The 26,088-nt window shown below is 36.4% G+C and overlaps 1 protein-coding gene across 5 annotated transcripts in view; it reads left to right on the top strand.

The window, feature by feature from the left end:
* Window positions 1-12,078, top strand: part of CUTC (cutC copper transporter) — a 29,672-nt gene extending 17,594 nt beyond the window's left edge. For all 5 annotated transcript variants that reach the window (XM_036827766.1, XM_036827765.1, XM_036827764.1 and 2 more), the window contains 4 exons: window positions 2,147-2,280; window positions 7,283-7,310; window positions 10,480-10,585; window positions 11,541-12,078. In XM_036827766.1, the coding sequence (XP_036683661.1) occupies window positions 2,147-2,280; window positions 7,283-7,310; window positions 10,480-10,585; window positions 11,541-11,655 (383 nt within the window). In that variant the 3' untranslated portion in view covers window positions 11,656-12,078. The remainder of the gene's footprint in view (window positions 1-2,146; window positions 2,281-7,282; window positions 7,311-10,479; window positions 10,586-11,540) is intronic.
* The last annotated feature ends 14,010 nt before the right edge of the window (window positions 12,079-26,088 follow it).

Here is a 26,088-nt window from a genome sequence, read left to right as displayed (position 1 = left end):
TCGTTACAGTGTTACCAACTGGTTTTTTTATACTGATCGTGGGACTAACAGTTGTAAATTTAGAGATGCACAGTTTCTAGAAAATGTGAAGCCTTAGTTATGAAAAGTTGTTAAAAGCAGAAGGTGGTGGTGGTGGCATATAATAGAGGGAGAGAGTAAGCATTGCCTACAAGTGCGTGTGCTTGTCACAGCTTTCCAAGCAAGAATCCTGAGATTCATTTTTATTAGTTTGCCTCAGGTCATGTGCAGTCTCAAAAAGGATAAATCACTATGGCCAATGAAAGGAAATGTGCTGCTTGGCTTAAGCCAGATAAGATCTTTCTGGAGCTAGGAGTGAGGTCAGCTTTCCCAGATGAATATAAGATTCATGGGCAGAGAGGGGGTGGGTATCTGAAGAAGAATTGGGTACTATTAGGAAGAGGAGAGAAGAAATAGGTGCTGGATAATCAATGAACAGATGTTCACTATAGTGCACAAAATTATTGTACATTATTGATAGCTTGTCTGCATCAGAATGATTTCTAAAAAGTATCTGATAATTTTATATGAAAATACTTCTTATCTCTAAATCAGGCAGTTACAGTTTCCATACATTTTTGCCTAGCATTGGTAAAATGGAGGAACAAGTGTGAATTTTGCCTTCAGAGGCACTGCCATTGCACATGAAAAGAAAGAAGTCTTCAATTTTTTTTTTTATTTGATGATATGCATGAGAAATTATTGAATTTTTTTTGTCCTTTTGAGTAAGCATCCAAAGATTAGGATGAGAGTGGACACTAGGATTTACATCCATTTATAGAAATCAGGTATAAAGCATTTGTAATCCTTGTTTCTTTATGAAATGAGTAGCACCAGAAAACTTTCTTGACTTGCTGTTTAGCAATGCTTCTCATAAACTAGCAATAACTAAAAGATGTTAGATCGCTTAAAAGTCAGGAACTTTGAAGCTAGCCAAAAAAAAAGAAAAGTTTTAAAATATGAGGTAATTTAAATTAGTAAATGTTTATCTGAAAAATATATAGTTTAAAATTTGATATGCTAAATAATTCAAAATAAACCCACCATATAGAATATATTTTTCTGTTCTTAAACTAAGAAAATCATTTCAAAGTTTTTGTCTTTTCCTTCAATAAATTTAGCAAAAATATTTCCGTTTTTATATTATTATATTGTCCTGGATTCCACTTTTTTTTCACTCATGTATTTAATATTATGACAGTGTAATCACTGAGAAGGTACTGCCACCAAAAAAGGAAAACCCTCTGTGTTACATTTAGCTGCCTACATACACTAAAGGGTGAAAGGAAGGGGTCTACCACCTAATGCACCATAGATTAGCACTTGCGTATCATGTAGCAGTGCTGAGAACCAAAGCAGAAGTAGTTTTCTTTGGGGTTCCTAGTGCCAGTTTCCTCAATGAGGAGGAGAGAAGTCTCTTAGAAAGTAGGATGGAACTGAAACCTCATATAGTCTGTTGTAAACAGCTATCCTTATACTATGAGTCTTGAGTACATGGGATAAATGGATTAGAATAAAATATTAGTCAATAATGAGAATGTGAACCAAGGCTTTTTCTAGAACTGATGAATGTAATGTTTTCATTCTGTTTGTCCAGTTTGTTTGAACCCTTAGAGCAGACTTTCCCAAATTTGAGTCACTTGCCTGTTACGTTTACAATTCTACCATATCCAAGGGCTACTTGTGTAAATGTATTTAATAATTTTCTTAAAATCTTAAGTAAATTTATTTTAAAGAGAAACTTTATAACTAATGAAAAATGGAAACTTTTCACTTCTAATCTGCATGTAAGTAAATGCATCTGTTCAAATGCATACCATCTAAAATGATCCTGCATACCATTGGTGGCATGCTGACTGTGGTATGCTGGTAAACTGGTTCTCAGGAAAAAAGAGCCCTGACTTGTAGCATTTGTTGATTTCTGTGGTTTATGTACTTTCACCTTGACTAATTTCAGCTGCCAATGGATTGACAATCATGCTTGCAAAATTCCTGAATATTTAACAACTGACACTCTTGCAAGCCAGGACAAGCTAGGTCCAGCATACCACTGTGTGTATACTACATTTTGGAAAGCACTGTATTAGAGATATCTGTTCAAAATTCAAGTCAGTTTTATTTATTTCAGCCTTTGACATGGTTCATGATCCAATGGCAGCTCTAGAGACCCTCTTAACTTTGGGATTTGAAAGAGTATTAACCAGTGGATGTGACAGTTCCGCACTAGAAGGACTACCCCTAATAAAGCGACTCATAGATCAGGTACACACAATTTCCTTCCTTTCTTCCTAAGACTCTGTTGTGGTTACTTCTGATATTCTGCTGTTCAACGAGGTTGTGAAACTACATATTACTGACTTTGTGGTTACTCCATAGCAAGCAGGAAATAACATATTTTATAATTTTTATTTCTTTCACATGAGCATTTTTAGTAGCCAAGGCTCTTAAGATCAAATTATAGACAATGCCTAAATAACTGATCTAATTGGATAACCACAGCAAATTTTACCTTTCTTCTGCCATCAGCGTTGCATAGTTTAAGCCATATCTTCTTACTGTCAACCTATGTATACTCAGGGGTTCCCACATAAAATTTGAGAAAATTATCATTTTGAGGTGAATTCTAAAACTAAAACTGGGACTTCCCTTGTGGTCCAGTGATTAAGACTCTGTGCTTCCACTGCAGGGGGCACGGGTTCGATCCCTGGTGGGGGAACCAAGATCCTGCATGCCAGATGGCACGGCCAAAAAAAAACTAAAACTGTATCCTTCTCTCATTTCTCCCCAGCTACCAAGATAGGAGGAAATACATTTTTCTCTTATATGATTTCCTCTTGTGAGTTCACATCATTTGTAGAACAGTCTGTGTTTTTCTGACACCAGTCCAGAGGCATTCTAAGTTAGTGAGTATGGACTTTGAGATGAGAATATTCTGGATTTGAGACAGGTTTGACACTTGCTGTATAATGTTGAGTAGATTACTAGCGTTTAAGCCTCTGTTTCCTTGTGTGAAACTGAGATAAGTTTAATATTTCCTATATAGGGTTGCTCTGAGGATTGGTAGAGATCAGGTAGGATTGGTAGAGATAAGAGATAATATAAGAGATAAGAAAGGCTCTTGGTAAGAGCCTTAGCAGAGTGCTTGATATGTATTAGATTTTAATACATGTTAGTGTCTGTAATTATTATTACTGCTATTATTAATAATATTATTTAGTGTTTTTCTGTAGACATCTGCTTATGTTTACTTTTCTATAACCATGAAAATAATTTTCAGAAATTTCACCTGAGGATCAGATAAACTTTTCTAGACTGGAACTTACTGGTTTTATAAATATTTATTAAGTATATATTAAGGTGTAGGGCATTTGCACTATGGTGGTGACCAAGGGGTGCCTGCGCATGCGCACGTGTCTGTAGTCACTGCCCTTACAAACTAGTGCACAACAGGCACTTTTAATAGAGTACTATATTAAAAAAAAAGTGCTATGGGAGCACATTGGAGAGGAATTAACCCCAGATTTGAGGTTAACAGTTGGGATTAACAGTAGTTAGCTTCCCAGAAGAAAAGAAATCCACACTGCAATGTCTTACTCATTTGAAGGATGATTAGGAGCCATCAATGTAAAAGGGACTAGGGAGAGGGAGAGTCGGGGGGATGCTCCATGTAGACAAAACAGTATATGCAAAGGCCTAGAAACAAAAGTGAGCGTAATTTATTAAGATATTGAAGAATGACTATAATGTTGAATGTGAAGAGAAGAATACTGTCCAGAGCCTTGAAAACTATTTAAGAGTTTGTATTTTATCCTTGGTGCACTGGGGAAGCCTGAAGCGTTTTGAAATAGAAGGATTGATGAGTCAGGTTTCCATTTTAAAATGGTTACTCAGTATGGAGTAGAGAATAATTGTTGTAGTCATATATTGCATTTCAAAATAATTGTGTGTGTGTGTGTGTGTGTGAGAGAGAGAGAGAGAGAGATTTGTAGTTTAATCACTGGCAGGTTGGCAGGAAGAGCTGGGTTAAATATGCTTATACACTAACTTTACTTTTTTTAAGTAAAAATTATATGTATATATAACAGGTGCACAACATGATTTTTTTTTTTAAAGGAATTCCTTTATTTTTATTATTTATTTATTTATTTTTGGCTGTGTTGGGTCTTCGTTTCTGTGCAAGGGCTTTCTCCAGTTGCAGCAAGTGGGGGCCACTCTTCATTGCGGTGCGCGGGCCTCTCACTATCGCGGCCTCTCTTGTTGCGGAGCACAAGGTCCAGATGTGCAGGCTCAGTAGTTGTGGCTCACGGGCCTAGTTGCTCCATGGCATGTGGGATCCTCCCAGACCAGGGCTCGAACCCGTGCCCCCTGCATTGGCAGGCAAATTCTCAACCACTGCGCCACCAGGGAAGCCCCAACATGATGTTTTGATATACATATGCAGAATGAAATGTTACAGTCAAGATCATATTCATCTGTTCATATAGTTAACTTGTGTGGCGTGTGTGTGTGGTGAAAGTACCTGAAATCTACTCTCTTAGCAAATTTTTAGTATTCAGTACAGTTTTATTGACTATAGTCATCATGCTGTACATTTGATCTATAGACGTACTCATCCTACATAGCAACTTTGTATCCTTTTACCAACATCTCCCCATTTCCTTCACCTCCTCACCCCTGGTAACCACCATTCTATTCTCTGCTTCTCTGTATTTTACTTTTTCAGATCCCACATAGAAGTGAGATCATGCTAACTTTACTTCTTGAAGCAGTTACTTAGTAGTATAATATACTGGTTAAAGCATAGGATTTGGGATTAGAAAGGTCTATGTTTAAATCCTGGTTTTGCCACTTACTAACAGTGACCTTGGGCAGTTTACCTAACCATCCTAAACTTCAGTTTCCTTACCTACAAGTTAGAATAATAATAGTGCCTACCTCCTAGAATAGTTGTGGATTACTTCAGCACAAGGTCTGACACTTAGTAACTGCTCTGTATTGGTAAATCACTTTGATAGCCTTAGGTAAGCATATAGTTCTAAATAATCTTTTATGGAAGGCCAAAAAAAAAAGTGATAGAATTCATCTCTTTAAAGATTTGTCCATGTTTTAGAAAGCTTTCAGTTGGAAGAAACAGTTATAGTAAATATGAATTTTTTTGCTCCTGAACTCATTTCAGCGTTCTAGATAGTAAATATTTAGTTTTGTGGGTATTTTGCTGTAGTCTGTTTGAGGATACTAAACAGCCTTGTTTCACTTATTTCTCTAACAATTATTAAATTTTATGAAATAGCCCCCTCTCCCTTTTACTCTCTATTTCATTTCCTTGCTTTATTTTTTTTTCATTGTATGTTTAAATATTTATATTTTATAAATAAACCTATCTGTTGTCTGTTTTTGTTGAACATGAAAGCCCCATGAGAATAGGAACTTTCTCTTGCTCATGATGTCAGGGAGGAAAAACTTTTTCTTTACCCTCTTTTTAAAAAAAAAAGTGAACCCTCCTAGGTTCAGTATTGGAGGTCCTGCAAATTAAACTGACAAAAGATAGATTTGCAAGAAAACAAGATTGTAATCACGTGTGTATGTATGTATGTGAGTTCACAGAGAAATGTGACTGAAAGAGGCGCTTAGAATTTGGGGCTTATATACCATCTTCTAATAGGTGAAGGAGGGGGAAGAGAGCACTTAGGGACTTAGAAGTGGAAGGAGAAAGGGCCCTTATGGGAAAACAAATGACTTTTTGGAAAGATTATTGTATCTTTAGAAGAATAGATGGGAGATAGGATAGTTTTATGATATTGTCTGTCTGGGTGTGGTGCTGATGAGCTGCTTCCAGTGAGGGGATTTATGACAGTTGAGTTCTTTTTCAGTTCTTTTGGGAGGCTCTGCTTTTAGGCAGATAAGGAATTTCAGCCTTTAGCTCAAAATAATTTTTATGCCACAGTGGCATATTTTGGACCCCGTCAGTCACAGTACTCTCCATACCTACAACAGTGTCTGGTACACGGTAAGCGCTTAATAAATACTTGTTGGATGGATGGAGGAGTGAGTAAAGTGACATTTGATAAACACTTTCATGATAGAGCAATTTGATCAGGGTATTATTCTGCAAGTTAGTGAGCTTGTTATAACATTATATGTTATTTTTATTCTGTCATTATTACCTACCTGCCACTAGAGTTTCCACTGAGTATGCATTTGTAAAAAGGTGATTTCCTTTTGACTTTCAGTGATACTGGGTATATCACCAAAATTTATTTAGGAAATGGGATGAAAATTAGAATAAAAATAGGGAAATTTCAATACCTATTATCAGAAATTAAATCAATTCATCTAGTTCAGTTTTATTACTTAATATCCAATAAAATGGACCTGTGGTTTTGTTTAATTGGTATAATAAGCTAGGGAATTTAGTTGAGGATACATGATTTGAACAGATTTTTTTTCTAGCAATTTACGATTATGCTATACTCTTTCTTTTCTGCTGAAATCTTACTTAAATTCAACTACTTCCATTCCATCGCATGCCAAGAACTCAGAATTAGTGTTATTTTTCAGTAGTGGCTTTTCTTTTTTTTTTTTTTTTTTAAAAGATTTATTAAAAAAAAAAAAAAAAAAAAGATTTATTTTATTTATTACTTTTGGCTGTGTTGGGTCTTCGTTGCTGCACGCACGCTTTCTCTAGTTGCAGTGAGTGGGAGCTACTCCGTTGTGGTGCGGGGGCTTTTCATTGTGGTGGCTTCTCTTGTTGTGGAGCACGGGCTCTAGGCACGCAGGCTTCAGTAGTTGTGGCACATGCGCTCGGTAGCTGTGGCTCGTGGGCTCTAGAGCACAGGCTCAGTAGTTGTGGTGCATGGCCTTAGTTGCTCCACGGCATGTGGGATCCTCCCAGACCAGGGCTCAAACCCGTGTCCCCTTCATTGGCTGGCGGATTCTTAACCACTGTGCCACCAGGGAAGCCCCCAGTAATGGGTTTTCTTAAGGTGGTGCGATTATTTAGTATTTATATTTTATTCTCCTATTCTTTGTGTTTGTAACAGTACAAGTCTTTAAAGCAATACAATAAAATAACCTTTCTGGGTAGAAGGAGTTACTATGCTGAACATTTTACTTACCCACGATCCCAAAGAAACAGAAAGAGCTATTGAAAATTAGATACTAGTAGTAACTTAATAAATTTAATATAGTTATGTTTCTGTTTTGCTGCCTTATTATCCCATGTAAGAGAAGGATATTAAAATTGTTTATTTTTTTCTTTTTTCAGGCAAAAGGCAGAATTGTGGTAATGCCAGGTATTTATTTATCTATCCGTTTACTAGTGTAACACTATAGTGAGGAAGAGCAAAAGAGGCAGGACAGTATGGGGGGTAGTATTAGTACATGGTGTTCGGAAAGAATATATAATTTGATTAAAATGTTTAAGACTGGGGGATCTGTGCTGCAATTTAAAACTTTATATGAGGAACACTCTAGTAGGGTTTCGCTCAGAGAAGAGCAAATAAGGATTGGGGTTTCTCCATGTTTGCTTTCCCATAGTATACAATTTTGTGAATGTAGATGTTCATTTCTGGTGAGGCACACCAAGCTTGATGCTGCTATGCTGCATTAGGGCCAAATGTCCTAGTTGTTGACAAGGTATAAGCAAACATAGGTAATATCCCTGGATAATGTAATACGCAGTTTCTGAAAATATTTGATCACGAAATTCTTCCTTGTAGTCAGAACAGTTGGATCACATACTCCTAATGATAACTCTGAGATCAATGAAGTACATAATGGCTCATTAGAAGTCAACAGTTTTTAAAGAATTAGATAAGATGACCTAGATCCAGAATGAGATGAATATAAAGGACAATCTTAATTTTTCTTATTAAATTTCTCAAATGTATAAAAAGAAAACAGCATTATGAATACTCACGTACTCAATTTCTAGATTTAACATTTTGTCACATTTGTTTCATCTTTTTTTTATCCTGAGGTATTTTAAAATTAAATTAAAGGCATTATGACATTTTCTCGTTATACGTCTCTAAAAAAATAAGGGCATTTTACTCTAGCCGCAATACCATTATCACATCTATCAAAATAAACACTAAATCCCTAATACCATTTAATACTCAGCCAATACTCTCCTTTCTCTAATTGTACCCAGAATGTTTTTTATAGCTGATATGTTCAAACCAGGATCCAATCAAGGAACAAGTATTGCACTTGGTTTTTATCTTTCTTAATATCTTTTAATATAGAAGTTTTCCTTTTCTTCTTCTGCTTTAAAAAAATGACATTTAAAAAGTTTGAACTACTTACCCCGTAAAATGTCCTAATTTCTGGATTTATCAGATTGTTTCCTTTTGATATTGTTTAGCATGTATTTCCTAGACTAGCCTCTGTATTTTCCTATAAACTGCTTGTTTAGATTCTGGTTAAATATTTTTGGTAGGAATACTTCATGGATAATTCTGAATACTTCATATTTCATCACATCAGAAGGCATACAATGTCTGGTTGTCTTAATACCAATGATGCCAAGACTGACCAGAGGTCAAAATGGTGATAGTGAGATATAGGCCAATTTTAAAAAGAGGCCAACAGACAGATAGTGTCAGAAATTTAGTAAAGCTTTGACTTGTAGCAAGTTCCTGAAACATGAGCAGACAGAAAGCATATATTATTTGTTAAGATGAGACCCTTAGAAGATTAATCAGGGAATGTTAAAGAAACTTAATTGAGTCTGATGCATTTCCATTTAAGACTAAATATATTTATACTTGACAACTAATACCCAGACTTAAAGACAGTTGTTAACGTAAGATTGCCTTTGCTTTGTATGTAATTATTAAGTTATGTGCTATGTGCAAGGCACTACTTGGGATACAGAGTTACACAAGAAACTACTTCCTCAAGAGGCTTACAGTCTTAGGTGAAAAGATGTTATATCCAAAAATATTTGTGATTATTTAACAAACCTTACCAAGAAAATGCTAATTATATGCCAGGTTCTGTGGTAGGTGTAAAAACACAGAAATGTATATGAAGTAATCCTTCTACTTGAGGAGCTCACCAAATAGATGTATAAACAAATTATAACAATTTCATGTAAGTAATTACCAGCAAGTAAAAATTCCTGGGTAAGTCAACCTGAATGCCTAATGAGTGTCCATCATTGGGAAATATAAAGATAACTAGAACATAGTAGCTCACCTCTAGGGACTTTCATAATGAAGCTTACAATATAATTTAGGCTCCAGTTTCCTTATCTTTATAAAGAGAGGATATTGAACTAGCTGTTCTTTCAAGTCCTACCTGTTAGTCTATGTTTGGAAAATGTATTACTTATGTTCTGATAACTGAGCAACATGTATTTCAGTGGCCAGATATTTTGTTATTTATTAGAAGGAAATAATGTATTTGTCTTTTAATCCTTACAAGGTTTGTGAAGTAGGCAATACTATCCTCTTTGGTGAAAAAATTGAGGCTCAGTGGATTCAAGTAATTTATCTAAGATCACATAGCTGTGAAGGGCCACGTGGTAAAGCCAGGATTCAACTCTAAATCTGACTTCTCCGTCTGTGTTCTTTCTGCTTCTTAGGGCTCAGTGATATTACTGTACCACCAAGAAAAAAGTTAATGAGTCTGAAAGAGTGTGTAAGTCAAGTTATTTTAGTAGCTTGAATAGCTTGAGATAAAAAGTACATATTTTAACAGTCATTTAAAAATATGTGTTGAATACAATCCTATATATTAGGAGAGAATGATATAAAGATGAATAAGCTGATTTATATTTATAATCTGGTATCAGTTCAGAATATTATCTTTATATACAGACCTTTAAGAGATTGTCATTAAAACAAATGAGTCATAAAATACTTGATTGTGCAGTTTTAATAAAGTAGAATCAAATTCTTCTGTAAAATGAAACAAAAAGTTGATTATATAACAAATAAGCTGTATAACACCTTGGCATTATTCCCATTCCAGTGAAATCTGTGTGTTCATCAAATCCTGGGCCAGAGAAAGAACCTTGGAGGTTTCTCTTGACATACATTTCTGAGGCTTCGCTTTTGTGACGTCTTCCTCAAGTCTATCTTACCTTTCATTTCAATTTGATTTTGCTTTAATTGAGGGGAAGCAGGGCTAGAGCACTCAGTGATTTTCCTTGCCATAGAGTAATCTTTATAGATTAAAATCAGTAACGTATATAGCATTGTTATATAAACCAGTGGGCCTGTAAAATTCTGTCATAAAGTTTCTTTGACCTTATCTTTTGTTCTTCAGAGTCTGTAGTCTTGCCTTTTCATCATTTTTTTCTAAATTCATTCTAGCTGAGTAAAGAGAGAATAATTCTCAAATCAATGAGAAATTTCAGTATGGAGGTTCCAGGTAGAGTTGGCAGTCATATTATTCATTAAATCTTATATGAAAATCTATTCTATTTAATATATTACTTATTCTTTCCAACAGGGGGTGGCGTAACAGACAGAAATCTACAAAGGATCCTTGAGGGTTCAGGTGCTACAGAATTCCACTGTTCCGCTCGGTTGGCTAGAGATTCAGGAATGAAGTTTCGGTAAAAATATATTCTTTGACTCCTGCAAAAATGAATGCGATTAATCTTTACTTCCCCAAACAGGAAAATCTTAGTTGATGGCATGATTAATGAATGGAATGTTGTGATTAGTATGTAAGTATTACAGTCATTTTTGAAGTGTTTTAACTGCAGAGTGGTTCTTTTCCTGCCTTAAATAAGCAGGCTCTTCTGAACACAGGCTAACCTTCAAAGCCTTACGGCATTGCTGAACTTAGACCAGTTAATAATAAATTCTAATTCAGCAGCTAAGCTTCAAATGAATCAGATATGTATGTGTGGCCATTCACCTGTGATTTCCTTTAGCAAAGTTAATAACTATGGTATCAGGATGGAAGAGCCGTAGTCATTTTTATCTTTCCTACTGTTAATACTTAAGTCTTTCCTCACCTTTGCTCTCTATTTTCAGTTATTTTATTTTTATTTTTTAATTTCTTTAAATTTTATTGTTTTGGGCCATGCCGCACAGCTTGTGGGGTCTTAGTTCCCCCAACCAGGGATTGAACCTGCACCCTTGGCAGTGAAAGTATGGAGTCCTAACCACTGGACTGCCAGGGAATTCCCTATTTTCAGTTATTTGGAAATTATATCACCATTAAGGAATTTAAACTATTATGTGTTTTTTTTATTATACTTGAGAGGACTCCTATAATTTAATAGTTAATTGTTGATTATTTCTAAGTTGGAAAAAATGAAATGTAAAAGAAGCAAGAGCCTTAGAATTTACAACTCCAGATATAAAATCAAGTACACTATCTGATAGATTTAGATACTAGATGTTTCAAGTAATTAATAAAAATTATGAAATATAGTAGTTCAGGGTCCTTGACCTAACTTTGTTCTTGAGTCATGAAATTGCCTATAAAATGAAGTGCCAGTAGGAGGACTCATTTAACAACTTATGTAATTATCTGTCCCTTTATTACTTCTATTGCAGAAATTCCTCTGTTGCTATGGGAGCCTCTCTTTCTAGATCAGAATATTCTCTAAAGGTAACAGATGTGACCCAAGTAAGGACTTTGAATGCTATTGCAAAGAATATTCTGGTTTAGCCAGACCTCTCTGAGAGATATGGATATCACTGGACAAAGGTAGAAGAATAGTCTACAATTCTCTATGACACAGCTTTAACCTTCTCTGGCCAGGACAGTCACAGTCTTTGTTTTAAGTCTTACATTACCATGGAGAATGTTTCCAAGAAGAAAAAGAACTTGAAACAGATTACGGTCATTTCCTTTGCTTAATCTTGTCGACCATCTCCATCATCATGGTTAAATCTGGCCTACACTTCTTCCACAAATGAAGGCTTAGTCTGTTTCCAGTGGAATTAACTGATGAACTGGGAAAATTCAACTGCAAGGTGGGAAAATTCAACTGCAAAGTATGAAAATTCAACTCAGATGTGACTTCATGGTCAACTCAGTAGCAGTATTTTGCCTTTTCATTTGTAAAATAAAAATTGCCATTCTATTATGGTAGAGTCTCTTACTCATCTGTAGCCAAGTGTTAAAGGGAGGATTTTTTTTTAATTTTATTTTCTCTTTTTATTATGTACTTTTTGGATCCTGGGAAGGATGCTAAGGATATAGAGTAAATGGTATAGCATAAAAATTCCTAGACTTGGGAAGTAGGATGTAAAAGTTCCCAGACTTAGAAAGGCAGAAGTGATCTCTGTTGTTCATCAGGTTACTTCTACCTCTGCTCCCAGATAGAGAAATGGCTTAACTATGAGGTTCATCTGACAATGTACAAAGATCTATAGAGAATTGGGGGAGGTTAGGAAGGTTATCAGAATAGCTGTTTCTTTCAGCTGAGGCCACAGATATGGAGACTGGATTCTAGTGATGAAAAATGCTTTTCCTTTGGGCAGGTCCCAAATGGTGAGGTTCATTTCTAGTTTTTCTGTCACTTTCATATTTATTATCTCATTTACACAAACACCGCTCTGGTAATAGAACTGATGCTTCCGTATTAGGAGAGTAAACTGAATCATAATACGAAGAGCTTGCCCTTGGTCATGAGGCTAATTAGTGGAGCCTCTATAAATAGCATGCACAAACTTGGATACCAATGAATGTGTATACCAAAAGCCTTCTCTTTTTTTAATGTGCCCCTTCCCTCACTTTTATTTATTTATTATTTTTAAAAGATTTATTTATTTATTTTATTTATTTGGCTGCGTCAGGTCCTTAGCTGTGGCACGTGGGATCTTGTTGAGGCATGTGGGATCTTTTGGTGTGGATGCGCAGGCTCTTCGTTGTGGTGCGCAGGCATCTCTCTAGTTGTGGCGTGCGGGTTTTCTCTTCTCTAGTTGTGGCTTGTGGGTTCCACAGCGTGTGGGCTCCATAGTTTGTGGCATGTAGGCTCTCTAATTGAGGCACGTGAGCTCAGTAGTTGTGGCACGCGGGCTTAGTTGCCTGCAGCATGTGTGATCTAGTTCCCCGACAGGGATCGATCCTGCGTCCCCTGCATTGTAAGGTGGATCCTTACCACTGGACCACCAGGCAAGTCCCCCTTCCCTCACTTTTAAATCTTAACTTCTTTCCTCACTTTTTCAGGTACGATTTCAACATAGAATATTTGCCAAGGAATTTATGAGAAATGAGAGGCAAGCTATTTTAAAACTAATAATAACCTCAGTGGTTTCTGTTAATATTGGTTTCTGTTAATAGTTTTTTTTTTTTTTTTAAAGAAATTCACGTTCTTTTTTATTTATTTATTTATTTATTTATGACTGTGTTGAGTCTTCGTTTCTGTGCGAGGGCTTTCTCTAGTTGAGGCAAGTGGGGACCACTCTTCATCGCGGTGCGCGGGCCTCTCACCATCGCGGCCTCTCTTGTTGCGGAGCACAGGCTCCAGACGCGCAGGCTCAGTAATTGTGGCTCACGGGCCCAGTTGCTCCGTGGCATGTGGGATCTTCCCAGACCAGGGCTGGAACCCGTGTCCCCTGCATTGGCAGGCAGATTCTCAACCACTGCGCCACCAGGGAAGCCCAATAGTTTTAATATTGGCTTTGGAATATAGAAAGAGACATGTAAGTATCATGTACACATGCCCACACATCATGTTTAGTATTTTGGCCTAACCCTCCCCCATGCTTGGACTTCACTGTATGATCCTCCAGAGATAAGAGCAGGCTATGTTATTATCTCTATTTTATTTAGACAGATTAGCTAGGGATCTGAGAGGTGCTATGAATTGCTCAAAATTTAATAACAAATTAATGTTGTTTACAAGACTTGAATGCTAGGCTACTAACCTCTAAGTCTTATGCTTAAGGGTGCTTCTGGTATCTGGATGTAGTACAGAGAGCAATACTCCTGGGCAAATCAGACACACCTGGAATCATATCCTCACTTCCAGTTTAAGTTAACTTAATTTTTTGAACTTTAATTCGTTTATTTTTAAATCAGGAATAATAACTAAACTATGGCTTCTGGTTTAAGGATATATTAAAACATGAAGTACATAGTATGTACCCATTAAAGTTCTTTTCTTCTAGGTTAGTTTCCTAGTATCAGTCTTTGATAGTTTAAAAGTCCTCCCAGGAAGCTAGGCGTTGAGTACTGAAGCCGATAGTTTGTGCCCTCCACTATGTGAATATAAAAGAAGCATAAGGTAACCCCTTACCTTGATTTTATTTTTCTACACATAGTCCTGTTTTAAAATATTTACTCATTATTTCATGTATATATGTCTTCTCATCAATATTATAAGTATTTTGAGACTAGGGAACCATGACTTCATATTTTTATATATTTCTCATTACAGCCATCAATTGTGTACTCATACTGTTGATTTACTTTGCTAGTGGAAAAAAAAGCACTGGATTGAGAATCAGGATTACTGACTTTGGGAACTATGCTAGATATCTTCAGTTTGCCCCATCGAGATCCACTTTTCACTTTGTTCTGTAAACTGAGTCCAGCAACATAAAAAAGATTACAGTAAGTCCCCTACATATTCGAGTTGTAGGTCCAGTTTGTTCGTAAGTCCAATAAAGTTAGCCTAGGTACCCAACTAACACAATCGGCTATATAGTACTATACTGTAATAGGTTTATAACACTTTTCATACAAATAATACATAAAAAACAAACAAATACAAAAAATAAAGAGAACAAACATTTTTAATCTTACAGTACAGTACCTTGAAAAGTACAGTTGTACAGTACAACAGCTGGCATACAGGGGCTGGCATCGAGTGAACCAGGCAAGAAGAGTTACTGACTGGAGGAAGGAGAGGAGGTGGGAGATGGAAGAGCTGAAAGATCATCAGCAATAGGAGACAAAGGGAAAGCTGCAATTTCACTCACACCTGACGTTGATGGCACAGGTTCTGGTTCCTTGCTGGATTCAATTTTATCTACCCTCCTGAAAAAAAAATACAGTTATGTCTGGGTAATAGCTCTTTTTTTCTCGTCATACCAGTACCAGCTACATCACCACGCTTTTACGCTTTCTTCCAGACATAAATAAAAGATACTGGCTTGAAATAAAGATACTGTACTACTATACTCTAAACAGAACTGTACAGTAAAGTACACAAAAGCACAACCACTTGTAGAGGATGCATGCATGTGACAATGTGCACCAGACAGGTAAACTAATTTACGTGATTAGACATGCGAATGCACGTTCACATCTTTGAAAGTTCGCAACTTGAAGGTTTATATATAGGGGACTTACTGTGTACTCTATGACCAAATAGGATTTATACCAGGAATGCAAGGCTGGTTCAATATCCAAAAATCAATCAATGTAATACACCATATTGATAGAATAAAGCACAAAAATCACATGGTAATCTCAACACTTAAAAAGCATTTGACAAAATCTAACACCCTTTCATAATAAAAACACTCAGCAAACTTGGAATAGAAAGGAACTTCCTCAACCTGATAAAGATCATCTGTAAGAAAACAGAACATGTAGCTAACATCAAACTTAATATTTTCTCCCTAAGATCAGGAACAAGACAGGATGTCCACTCTTAACCACTTCTACTCAACATTGTACTAGAGGTCCTAGCCAGGGCAATTAGGCAAGAAAAAGAAATAAAAAGCATCCAGATTAAAAAGAAAGAAGTAAAACGTCTTCTATTTATAGGTGACACGATCTTATATATGGAAAATACTTTTGTGTGGAAAAGAATCCACACAAAAATTTTTTAAAGTTGAGCAAGGTTGCAGGATATAAAAATCAATACACAAAATCAGTTGTATTGCTACACTAGCAATTAACAATCCTAAAATGCAATTAAGAAAATAGTTCCATTTATGATAGCATCAAAAATGACAAAATGCTTAGGAAAAAATTTAATCAAGTTCAAGACCGTACACTGAAAGCTACAAAGCTTTTTTTTAAAGTTTTTTGGCCGCACCCAACGGCATGTGGGATCCTAGTTCCCCAAACAGGGATCATACCCACGCCTCCTGCATTGGAAGGCAGAGTCTTAACCACTGAACCACCGGGGAAGTCCCTACAAAGCATTTTTTAAAGAAATTTTTAAAGACCTAACAATAAATAAATAGATGGAATGACATCCCATGTTCGTAGATTGGAAGACTTAATATTGTTAAGATAGCAATATTCTCCCATTGGTCTACGGATTCAAGGCAATCCCTATTAACATCCCAACTGCCTTTTTGGCAGAAATTAACAAGCCAATCCTAAAATTCATCTGGAAATGGAAGGAACCCAAAATAACCAATCTTAAAAAGGAACAAAGTTGGAGGACTTACACTTCCTGATTTCAAAACTTACTACAAAGCTACAATAATTGAGACAATGTGTTACTGGCATAAAGATGAATATATAGCTCAATGCAATAGAATTTAGAGTCCAGAAATAAACCCTTTTACTATAGGCAATTGATTCTTGACCAGGGTGGCAAGATAATTCCCTGGGGAAAGAATAGTCTTTTTAACAAATGGTGCTGGACCACTGGATATACACTTGCAAAGGAACGAAGTGGGACCTTACATCATGTACAAAAGTTAATTCAAATGCATCATAGACCTAAGTAAAAGAGCTAAAGCATAAAATTCTTAGAAGAAAACAGTAATAAATCTTTGTGAGCTCAGGTTAGGCAAAGCCTTAGATACGACAAGAAAAGCACAAGTCAGGAAAGAAAAAATAATGCTTCAAAGGGTAACATCAAGAAAGTGAAAAGACAACCTACAGAATGGGAGAAAATATTTGCAAATCATGTATCTGATTAAGGGCTTGTATCCAGAATGTATAAAAAATATTAGAATTCAACAATAAAAAGACAACCCAGTTTTAAAATGGACAAGGATTTGTGTAGACATTTCTCCAAAGAAGGTGTACAGTTGGCCAACAAGCACATGAAAAGATGCTCAAAATCATTAGTCATTAGGGAAATGCAAATGAAAACCCCACTGAGCTGCCACTTCCCACCCACTAGAATGACTATACCCCCCAAAAGACTGACCGTATCAAGTGCTGGCAAGGATGTGTAGCAAGTAGAACTTTTGTGTGCTGCTGGTGGGATTGTAAAATGGTGGAGCTGCTTTGTAAAATAGTCTGGGAGTTTCTCAAATGTTAAACATAGAGTTGCTATATGGCCCAGCAATTCCATTCTTAGGTTTATATAATATAATATAATATAATATAATATAGCATAATATAATATCATATAATATTTTATATATATATATATATATCTAAGAGAATTGAAAATACGTCCACGCAAGAATTTGTACATGAATAGTCCCAGCAGCATTACTCATCTTTCCGAATTAGAGAATAACCATTTTGCAACCCCTAATGAAATAAATCAGTCAGAGACTTTTTTTTTTTAATTTTTATTTATTTATTTATTTATTTATGTATTTATTTATGGCTGTGTTGGGTCTTCGTTTCTGTGCGAGGGCTTTCTCTAGTTGCGGCAAGCGGGGGCCACTCTTCATCGCGGTGCGCGGGCCTCTCACTATCGCGGCCTCTCTTGTTGCGGAGCACAGGCTCCAGACGCGCAGGCTCAGTAATTGTGGCTCACGGGCCCAGTTGCTCCACGGCATGTGGGATCTTCCCAGACCAGGGCTCGAACCCGTGTCCCCTGCCTGCATTGGCAGGCAGATTCTCAAGCACTGCGCCACCAGGGAAGCCCAGTCAGAGACTATTAATGCTGAAACCATTAGGTAAAAGGTTGATTGGGGACTGAATATCAAAATGGTGCCAAAGTATCACCCTATGGGTTATTTGCTAGTCATGAAAGTAGAAACTTGACATTATAATGGAGCTATCTGGTTGTTACCATCTTAACCCAGTAATCAAATTTAACATTACCAGCAATGGAAGAGTATACTGCTGAAAGACAGGATTTGAGGGGGGAAGAGGTCAGCCAGTGTGTATAACCTGTGTTAGGAAATTGCAGTTGGGAAGTCACCCAGGTGCCTCAAAGAAGAGCTAAGGGTTGGACCACCTGGAAAGTGGCTGTAACAAAGTGTGATGGTTAGCTATTGATCAAACAAGAGTGAACTATAAATAGCACCAGCTCAGTACGGTGACTAACCATCCCAATTTTCTTGGAACTTTTTCAGTTTTACCATTGAAAGTCCCATATCCTAGGAAATTCCTCTGTGCCAGGCAAACTGGGCAAGTTTGGTCATCCTACCAAATCAGTAAAATTACCTTTGCCTCTTTTCTCCGGGTCCTCACCTCCCTGCCCCAATCCTGGAATTTGTAGGGGAGAAATTGAATAACAAGGAAAAATGATAAAAAGAATGACACTTCCCTCCCCAGCAGTAGCTGGTCCCTGAGCCAAGAAAGGGGAGGGACTTTAAATTGGGTGTGAGTTTCTTTTGTGGGTGGTAAAAATGTTCTAAAATTGATTGTAGTGATGGTTGCACAACTCTGTCAATATGCTAAAAACCACTGAAAAAAAAAAACCACTGAATTGTACACTTTAAGTGGGTGAATTGTATGTAATTTATATCTTAATAAAGCTGCTTTTTAAAAGTAAATGTGAGAGAGTTTTAAATTAGATTAAATTAGCTTGGACCTTTTAAACCTGAAAGAGACCAAAAAGCTATAGGATCTGCCTGAGATGTGGTTAAGGGCAGAGAAAGAGTTTTGATACAGCATGGTTGAAGACAATGGTAGAAGCAAAATATCGTTTCTTATTCGTTTTGTATTTAGTTTACATCTCACAATAAAATGGCTACACTGGTTGAATGGATTTCTGTTCCCTGCAACTGAGAGTTGTGACTAAGACACCTGAAGAATATTCATTCCATCTGTTCCTGTATAGATGCTAAATTTTATCCTTGGGTAAAATCACAAAGAGCTCTGTGTTTGGATTGCATTGCCCTAGTCCCTCATAGAATTAAAAAAAAAAAAATCAAACCACATTGGCATTATGCCACTGGTCTATATTGGAAATGTAATAGAAGACAGTTGTATAAAATACAACAACTGTGTTGTTGAGGTCCTAGAGGAGACATTTTTTCTTAAGTGTTAGTCTGGGGAGTAGCTGGGCTTCTGAACAATTGGTTTGTTTATATCTTATGTATATGGAATTACGGTGTTATCAAGACATTTTGTTTGCCTATCTTTTCCTTTCTGAAGCTGCCACTGAAAGATAATGCTTTCCTGATAGGATTGTCAATCATATAGCTCTCCCTGCTCATGGGAGAGGGCACATTTACCCAGGCTAACCAGTTAGAATGCCTCATTCCTTTGTCCACATTGTTTAGTCTGGAGATGGGAACACAACACAAAGAGGGCCAAACAGAATCCAACCAAGAATTTTTTTCTGGTGCTCTCTTTTCACTAGAATCACTGGCCGTAAGACCTGTGAAACCATAGAGCTTTTGAGGCCATCTTTGCCAGCAAGTGAAAAGAGGCTACTTGAGAATGAAACCAACACAGAAGTAAATGTCCTGAGAACCTTGTTTGAGTTTCTGGACCCACCTGTGCCTAAAGCTAGTTCCATTCACAGAGTGTTCTATTAAATGAGCCAATAAATTTCTTTTTGTATTTATGCCTGTTTGATTTGGATCTTTGACACTTGCAACCAAAAGAGGCCTGACTGATACAGTTACTGATTCAGGGTTCCTCTTTCAACTGACGGAAGCTCAGAATCAAACTTGTATCCCACAGGTAAACAGGATCATATTGAATAAATTTTGTGTAGTGGGCTTGTCCCTTGTTTTATCTTTTTCTATCCTTTTTTTTCTTTACTCATTTTATCTTGTTATATTTTGTGTATTTTTGTAAGTTGCTTAAAATCCTTTTTATAATAAGGCACTAAATAGTAGACATTGTTTCCCATATTATCCTGAATCTGAATTGGAAAAAAACTAAGAGTTTATTCCTAGTGGACATCATTGATTTCCTACCGAAACTTTCTCTCTCGTTTCTTCTCCCAGTTCTGATTTTGTTGTCGCAGTCACTCTGCATGTAGCCCATGTGATTTAGGAAAGGCTGACCTCACCCACAGCTTTACGGATGGGCCTGAGGAATCTAAGGATAACCTTATTTTCCTTGTCAGGAATTGATTCAGAAATTTGGGCCATTGGGATGCCAGGAGAAGTTTGCTAGTGGCTTCTATTTCTAGGACACTTGCTGAAAAATGACCCTTTCTCTCTTTTCCTATATGTTATGTGTGAATATGAGTCTTGAAACTGTTGCAGCTGTCCCACTACCTGTTTGAGAATAAAACTGATGCCAAAAGAGAGCAAAGCCAAAAGAATGAGAGGGAAATGGAGTACAGCCATTGGAATAAATCAATCCTGAGAACTGCATTATCTCTGGGCTTTCGGTTATGTGAACCAGTAAATATTTTCATTTGAGCCACATTAAGTTGGGTGTACCCTTTATAAGGGTTCTAATATAATTGGAGAGTGAATTTTTGGCAATGTTTTTTTGGATTTGACCAAAAGCAAAGACAACAAAAGCAAAAATAAGTGGGACTACATCAAACTAAAATCTCTATACAGCAAAGAAAAGCATCAACAAAATGAAAAGGCAACCTATGGAATGGGAGAAAATATTGGCAAATCATATATCTGACAAAGGGTTAAAATCCAAAATACATAAAGAGCCCATACAACTCAATAGAAAAAACAATTCGATTTAAAAATGGGCAGAAGAATCAATCCAAATAGACATTTCTTCAAAGAAGACAAAGCAAAGGTCAATAGGTACCTGAAAAGATGGTCAACATCACTAATCATCAGGGAAATGCAAATCAAAACCACAATGAGATATCACCTCATACCTGTTAGAATGGCTATTACCAAAAAGACAAATTATTGTTGGTGGGGATGTGGAGAAAAGGAAACCCTCTTGCACTGTTGGTGGGAATGTAAATTGGCGCAGCCACTATGGAAAACAGTATAGAGGTGCCTCAAAAAATTAAAAATAGAGCTACCATATGATCCAGCAATTCCACTTCTCGGTATTTATCTGAAGGAAATGAAACCACTATCAAAAAGATACCCATGTTCATTGTAGTATTATTTACAATAGCCAATACATGGAAACAACTTAAGTGCCCATCAATGAATGAATGGATAAAGAAATTGTAAGATGCTGTACACCTGAAACTAACACAACATTGTAAATCAACTATACTCCAATAAAAATTTTAAAAAAATAAAAAATAAATCATAAGGTACATACACACATACATACACATAGACACAATGAAATATTATTCAGTCATAAAAAAGATGGAAAGAAATCCTGCCATTTGCAACAATATGGTGGGATGGATGGACCTTGAGGGAATTATGCTAAGTGAAATAAGAGAAAGACAAATAGTGTATGATCTCACATGTGGAATCTAAAACAAAAAAGCAAACTCAGAGAACAGATTGGTGGTTGCTAGAGGTGGGGGTGGAGAAAATGGGTAAAGGTGGTTAAAACAAAAAAATTGGGAGAGTGAGTTTCCCCTCCAGCAGTTGCTGTGAAGGTTTCATAGCAACCTTCTTGTGTAGGGTTAAGAACTTTCCAAATCTCTATATAGTTTGAAAATTGCAAGGGAAATCCTATCTTTAGAAAAACAATCTTACTGGTAACCACTGGCTTGACTGAGCTCAAAGTCCTCTAAACCTCTTTATAGCTTAATTAAAACAGTCAGAGTTTGGGACTTCCCTGGTGGCGCAATGGTTAAGAATCCTCCTGCCAATGCAGGGGACACGGGTTCGATCCCTGGTCCGGGAAGATCCCACATTCCTTGGAGCAACTAAGCCCACATACCACAACTACTGAGCCCACGTGCTGCAACTACTGAAGCCTGCGTGCCTAGAGCCCATGCTCTGCAACAAGAGAAGCCACCACAAGGAGAAGCCTGCGCACCACAATGAAGAGTGGCCCCCGCTCACCACAACTAGAGAAAGCCCGCGCAGAGCAACGAAGACCCAAAGCAACCAAAAATAAATAAAATTAAATCTTAAAAAAAAAAAAAAGACAGAGTTCAATGAAGTTCAGACACCTATCTTAGAGAATGCAGTTTATACTTCAAAATTGCTCTGAAGTCAATTACAGTTTATGCGTTTGAAGATAGGAAGGACACCCATAAATAATTCATCCTATTTGGAGATCTTTCAACCCATTCACAGGGGTCCACTCACAAGATGCCAAAGAGATGGCCCTTCCCTTTATAGATCAAAGAGGAACCCAGGTCAAAAGTAATGATTATGAGAATAGCACATTTTATTTATATAGCTCATATCCATATGCCTAGCACTAATTTGGCCATTTTCATGTTCTCAATTCACAAAACTGTCTATAATAATAATAATAGTACTAGTCCAATCATAAATTATAAGAATGCATTTGGTATTATGAATTTAAATAACTTCCTAGTAAAAAGGCCAGTGTATGTTAAGGTAGTGCTATCTCTTACTGTGATAAGAATAAACTCAGCTCTGTCTTAACAGGTTGTTTTGGTACTGTTTTGGGGGAACCAGTATTCCACAGAATTCAACACCTTATGTGTACTTTCTTTTAGCTTATTTTCTTCATTCCTCCAGTTCTTCTGAAAGCAGCCACCATTAACAATTTCTTTTGTATCCTTCCAGAAATTTTTATAATTTACTCGTATTTAATTGCTGGTAAAGCTATGTGGTTTTCCATGTGATAATTACTATTTATATTGCCCCTCCATGTTATTTTTATCAGATGTATCTCCTGTTTGGTTGCTTTCATATTAGTACAGGTTTCCCTCAGTATCTAGGAGGGATTGGTTCCAAGACCTCTCTGGTCTGGATACCAAAATCTGCAAATGCTCAAGTCCCATGTATAAAGTAGTGTAGTATTTTCCTGTAACCTACCCATATCCTCCTGTATACTTTAAATCATCTCTAGATTATCTATAATACCTAATACAATGTAAATACAAATAGTTGTAAATACAATGTAAATGCTATGTAAATAGCTGCCAGTGAATGGCAAATTCAAGTTTTGCTTTCTGGAACCTTCTAGAATTTTTTTTCTCAAATATTTTTGATCCGTGATTGGTTGAATTTGTGAATGTGGAACCCAAGGATACAGAGGGCTGGCTGACTGTATTTGTTTTATAAAAGTCTCTTGAAAATTAAAAAAAAAAATTGTGTAGACATTTTCTGTTTTCTGATATCACCTTTATTTTTCCAGGACTCAGAAGAGTATTATTCTCTCCAGTGCACATCTTTTTATGCTAGCCCATTTTCTTCTCTTGTTTTATGACCTATCAAAAATATATTTTATGGGCTTCCCTGGTGGCGCAGTGGTTAAGAATCCACCTGCCAATGCAGGGGACACGGGTTCAAGCCCTGGTCCAGGAAGATCCCACATGTGCGGAGCACCTAAGCCCGTGCCACAACTACTGAGCCCGCATACCGCAACTACTGAAGCCCGTGCGCTGGGAGCCTGTGCTGCACAACAAGAGAAGCCACCATAGTGAGAAGCCTGTGCACCGCAACGAAGAGTAGTCCCTGCTCGCCGCAACTAGAGAAAGACTGTGCGCAGCAACAAAGACCCAACACAGCCAAAAATAAAACAAACAAATAAATAAATTTATGGAAAAAAAGATTCCATGTCTTCCTTGAAGACATTTAAAATTTATTTATTTATTTATCTATTTATTTATTTAATGGGATGATGTGAAGTAAAGACCTAAATTAATTACTTCTTTTTTTTGGCCGCTCCACGCGGCCTGTAGGATTTTCGTTCCCCAACCAGGGATTGAACCCAGGCCAGGGCAGTGAAAGCACCAAGTCCTAACCACTGGGCCACCAGAGAATTCTCAATTACTTCTTTTTTATTCTAATACGCTTCTGTCTAAAAAACATCGAACTGCTCATCCAGTTCTCTCTAGTTTGTCCACAGTTAAAAGCTTATTCTTTGACTCTACCAGGAACATTATTCTGTGCTGTCAATAACTTTTACTATTTTTTAAAGTACATGTTCTTTTTAAAAACTACATAAATCTTTTAGTAGTTGACTCTTTTTCTGGTAGGCTTTAAACCTAGTTCAATGAGTTTATTAATTATTCTTCTAGAAGAATTTCACTATATTTCAGGTTTTAATATTAAAAAAATAGGTTTACCATAAGTAAAAATATTTTAAAAATTAATTACTTGTACATCCTTTTTGGTCTCTGGTTATTCTAAATTTTTTGGTTTGTTTTAGCAGCACAAAAATGTACAGATTAACTTGGGAGAGTTTGGGAGTAATTATTTGATTAACTCATATTATAGTTTTTAGTTTATGCTATAGGAAATGAATGTTAGACCCAATTAAAAAATACAAAGGGAAGTAAAATATTTTTACTGTTACCACTGGATATCTGTTTTAAGATATTGCACAAGAAAGAAAACCTTTCTTAAGTTCATATGTAATCATTAACTAAAAGTATGCAACTCTTTGGTTATCTTGAACATTGAACTTTTGTAGATTCTTCAAAGTTACTTAAATGCAACCACTTACTAATCAACATTTGCTTACTAAGTAGAAGTGATAGAGCATATTTTTCCCTGAGTCACTATGATCAAATGTTCCCTCCTACTGAATTATCTCTATGCAATCAATTATTTACAGAACACACACATTGAGCCATTAAGAAGAGATTTTTGGAAACCATTAAGAAGAGATCTGGGAGAAATCATTTTACCTAAGACCATCAGAGCTAAAGCCAGAATCCAGCCAGGTTTCCTGACTCCTTTACATGCTGCAGTCTTTCTTAGTACAGCCTTTAAATATCAATTATTACACTTTAAAAGAGAAAATTCACAGAACACCTCGTCTGATAGAATAGGAGCTTTCCTGAAAATGTGCATGTATTTGACATATTCAGGTTACATCTTCAGGGCAGTAGGAGAGCTTGTGATTTAAAGAAATCCTGTGGTGTATCCTTCAGTAAAGGGAATCATCACACTATTTTTGTCTTTTGTGTAAAATTTTATATACATTAAATCGTAAAATTTTGGAGATCTTCTAGTTGGACTTTCTTCCCAGAGCATATTTTCTCCAGTCTTTTCTACCTTGTAAAGGCGTGGGAGGATATCTGTTGATGTTTTTGCTGTACCAATATGGAGCATTATTCTTTGTAAGTTGTGGAATGTAAGACAATTTTCTTAACCTTTCTGAACCTCAGTTTCCTAATTGGTAAAATTGGAGTAAAAATACCTCATAGGATTATTGTGAGGATTAAATTAGATAAAAATTTTAGAATGCCTAACATAGAAATGTTTTTGTTATTTAAGAAACCCATGTGAAGTTGACATATAAGATGTCCATTAAATGTGAGTTCTCTTAATGCCTGTAGATCATTGATAAAAATGTTGAAGGTGCTGAAGCCACTGCAGACCCTTTTGGAATGCCAGTAGAGATCTTCCTCAGGTTATATCATTTATATCATTCTGTTAATTTCTTTGAATATACAGTGGTTCAAGCAATTAAAGGTCCATGTAAATATGCTCTCATTCAGTCCATAGAAAACATGATGTATCTTGTCAGGTGCCTTGCTGAGTTCAAGATACACTACACCTGCTGCCAAAAAAGGAAATTAAATTATGTCAAAGAGTGTCCTGCCTATGTTTTCCTCTAGGAGTTTTATAATATCTGGTCTTACATTTAGGTCTTTAATCCATTTTGAGTTTATTTTTGTGCATTGTGTTAGAGAATGTTCTAATTTCATTCTTTTTATGTAGCTGTCCAGTTTTCCCAGCACATATTGAAGAGACTGTTTTTTCTCCATTGTATATTCTTGCCTCCTTTGTTATAGATTAATTGACCATAGATGTGTACGTTTATTACTGGGCTTTCTATCTTGTTCTGTTGATCTATATTTCTGTTTTTGTGCCAGTACCATAGTGTTTTGATTACTGTAGCTTTGTAATATAGCGTGAAGTCAGGGTGCCTGATTCCTCCAGCTAACAGTGTCTTTTGCAAAGCAGAAATTTTTAATTTCAATAAAGTCCAGCTTATTATTTTTGTTTTCTTTCATGGGTCATGCCTTTGGTGTTGTATCTA

The sequence above is a fragment of the Balaenoptera musculus genome, chromosome 16, assembly GCF_009873245.2.
Source record: "Balaenoptera musculus isolate JJ_BM4_2016_0621 chromosome 16, mBalMus1.pri.v3, whole genome shotgun sequence".
Classification (NCBI taxonomy): domain Eukaryota; kingdom Metazoa; phylum Chordata; class Mammalia; order Artiodactyla; family Balaenopteridae; genus Balaenoptera; species Balaenoptera musculus.
This window is presented reverse-complemented; position numbering and strand designations above follow the sequence as displayed.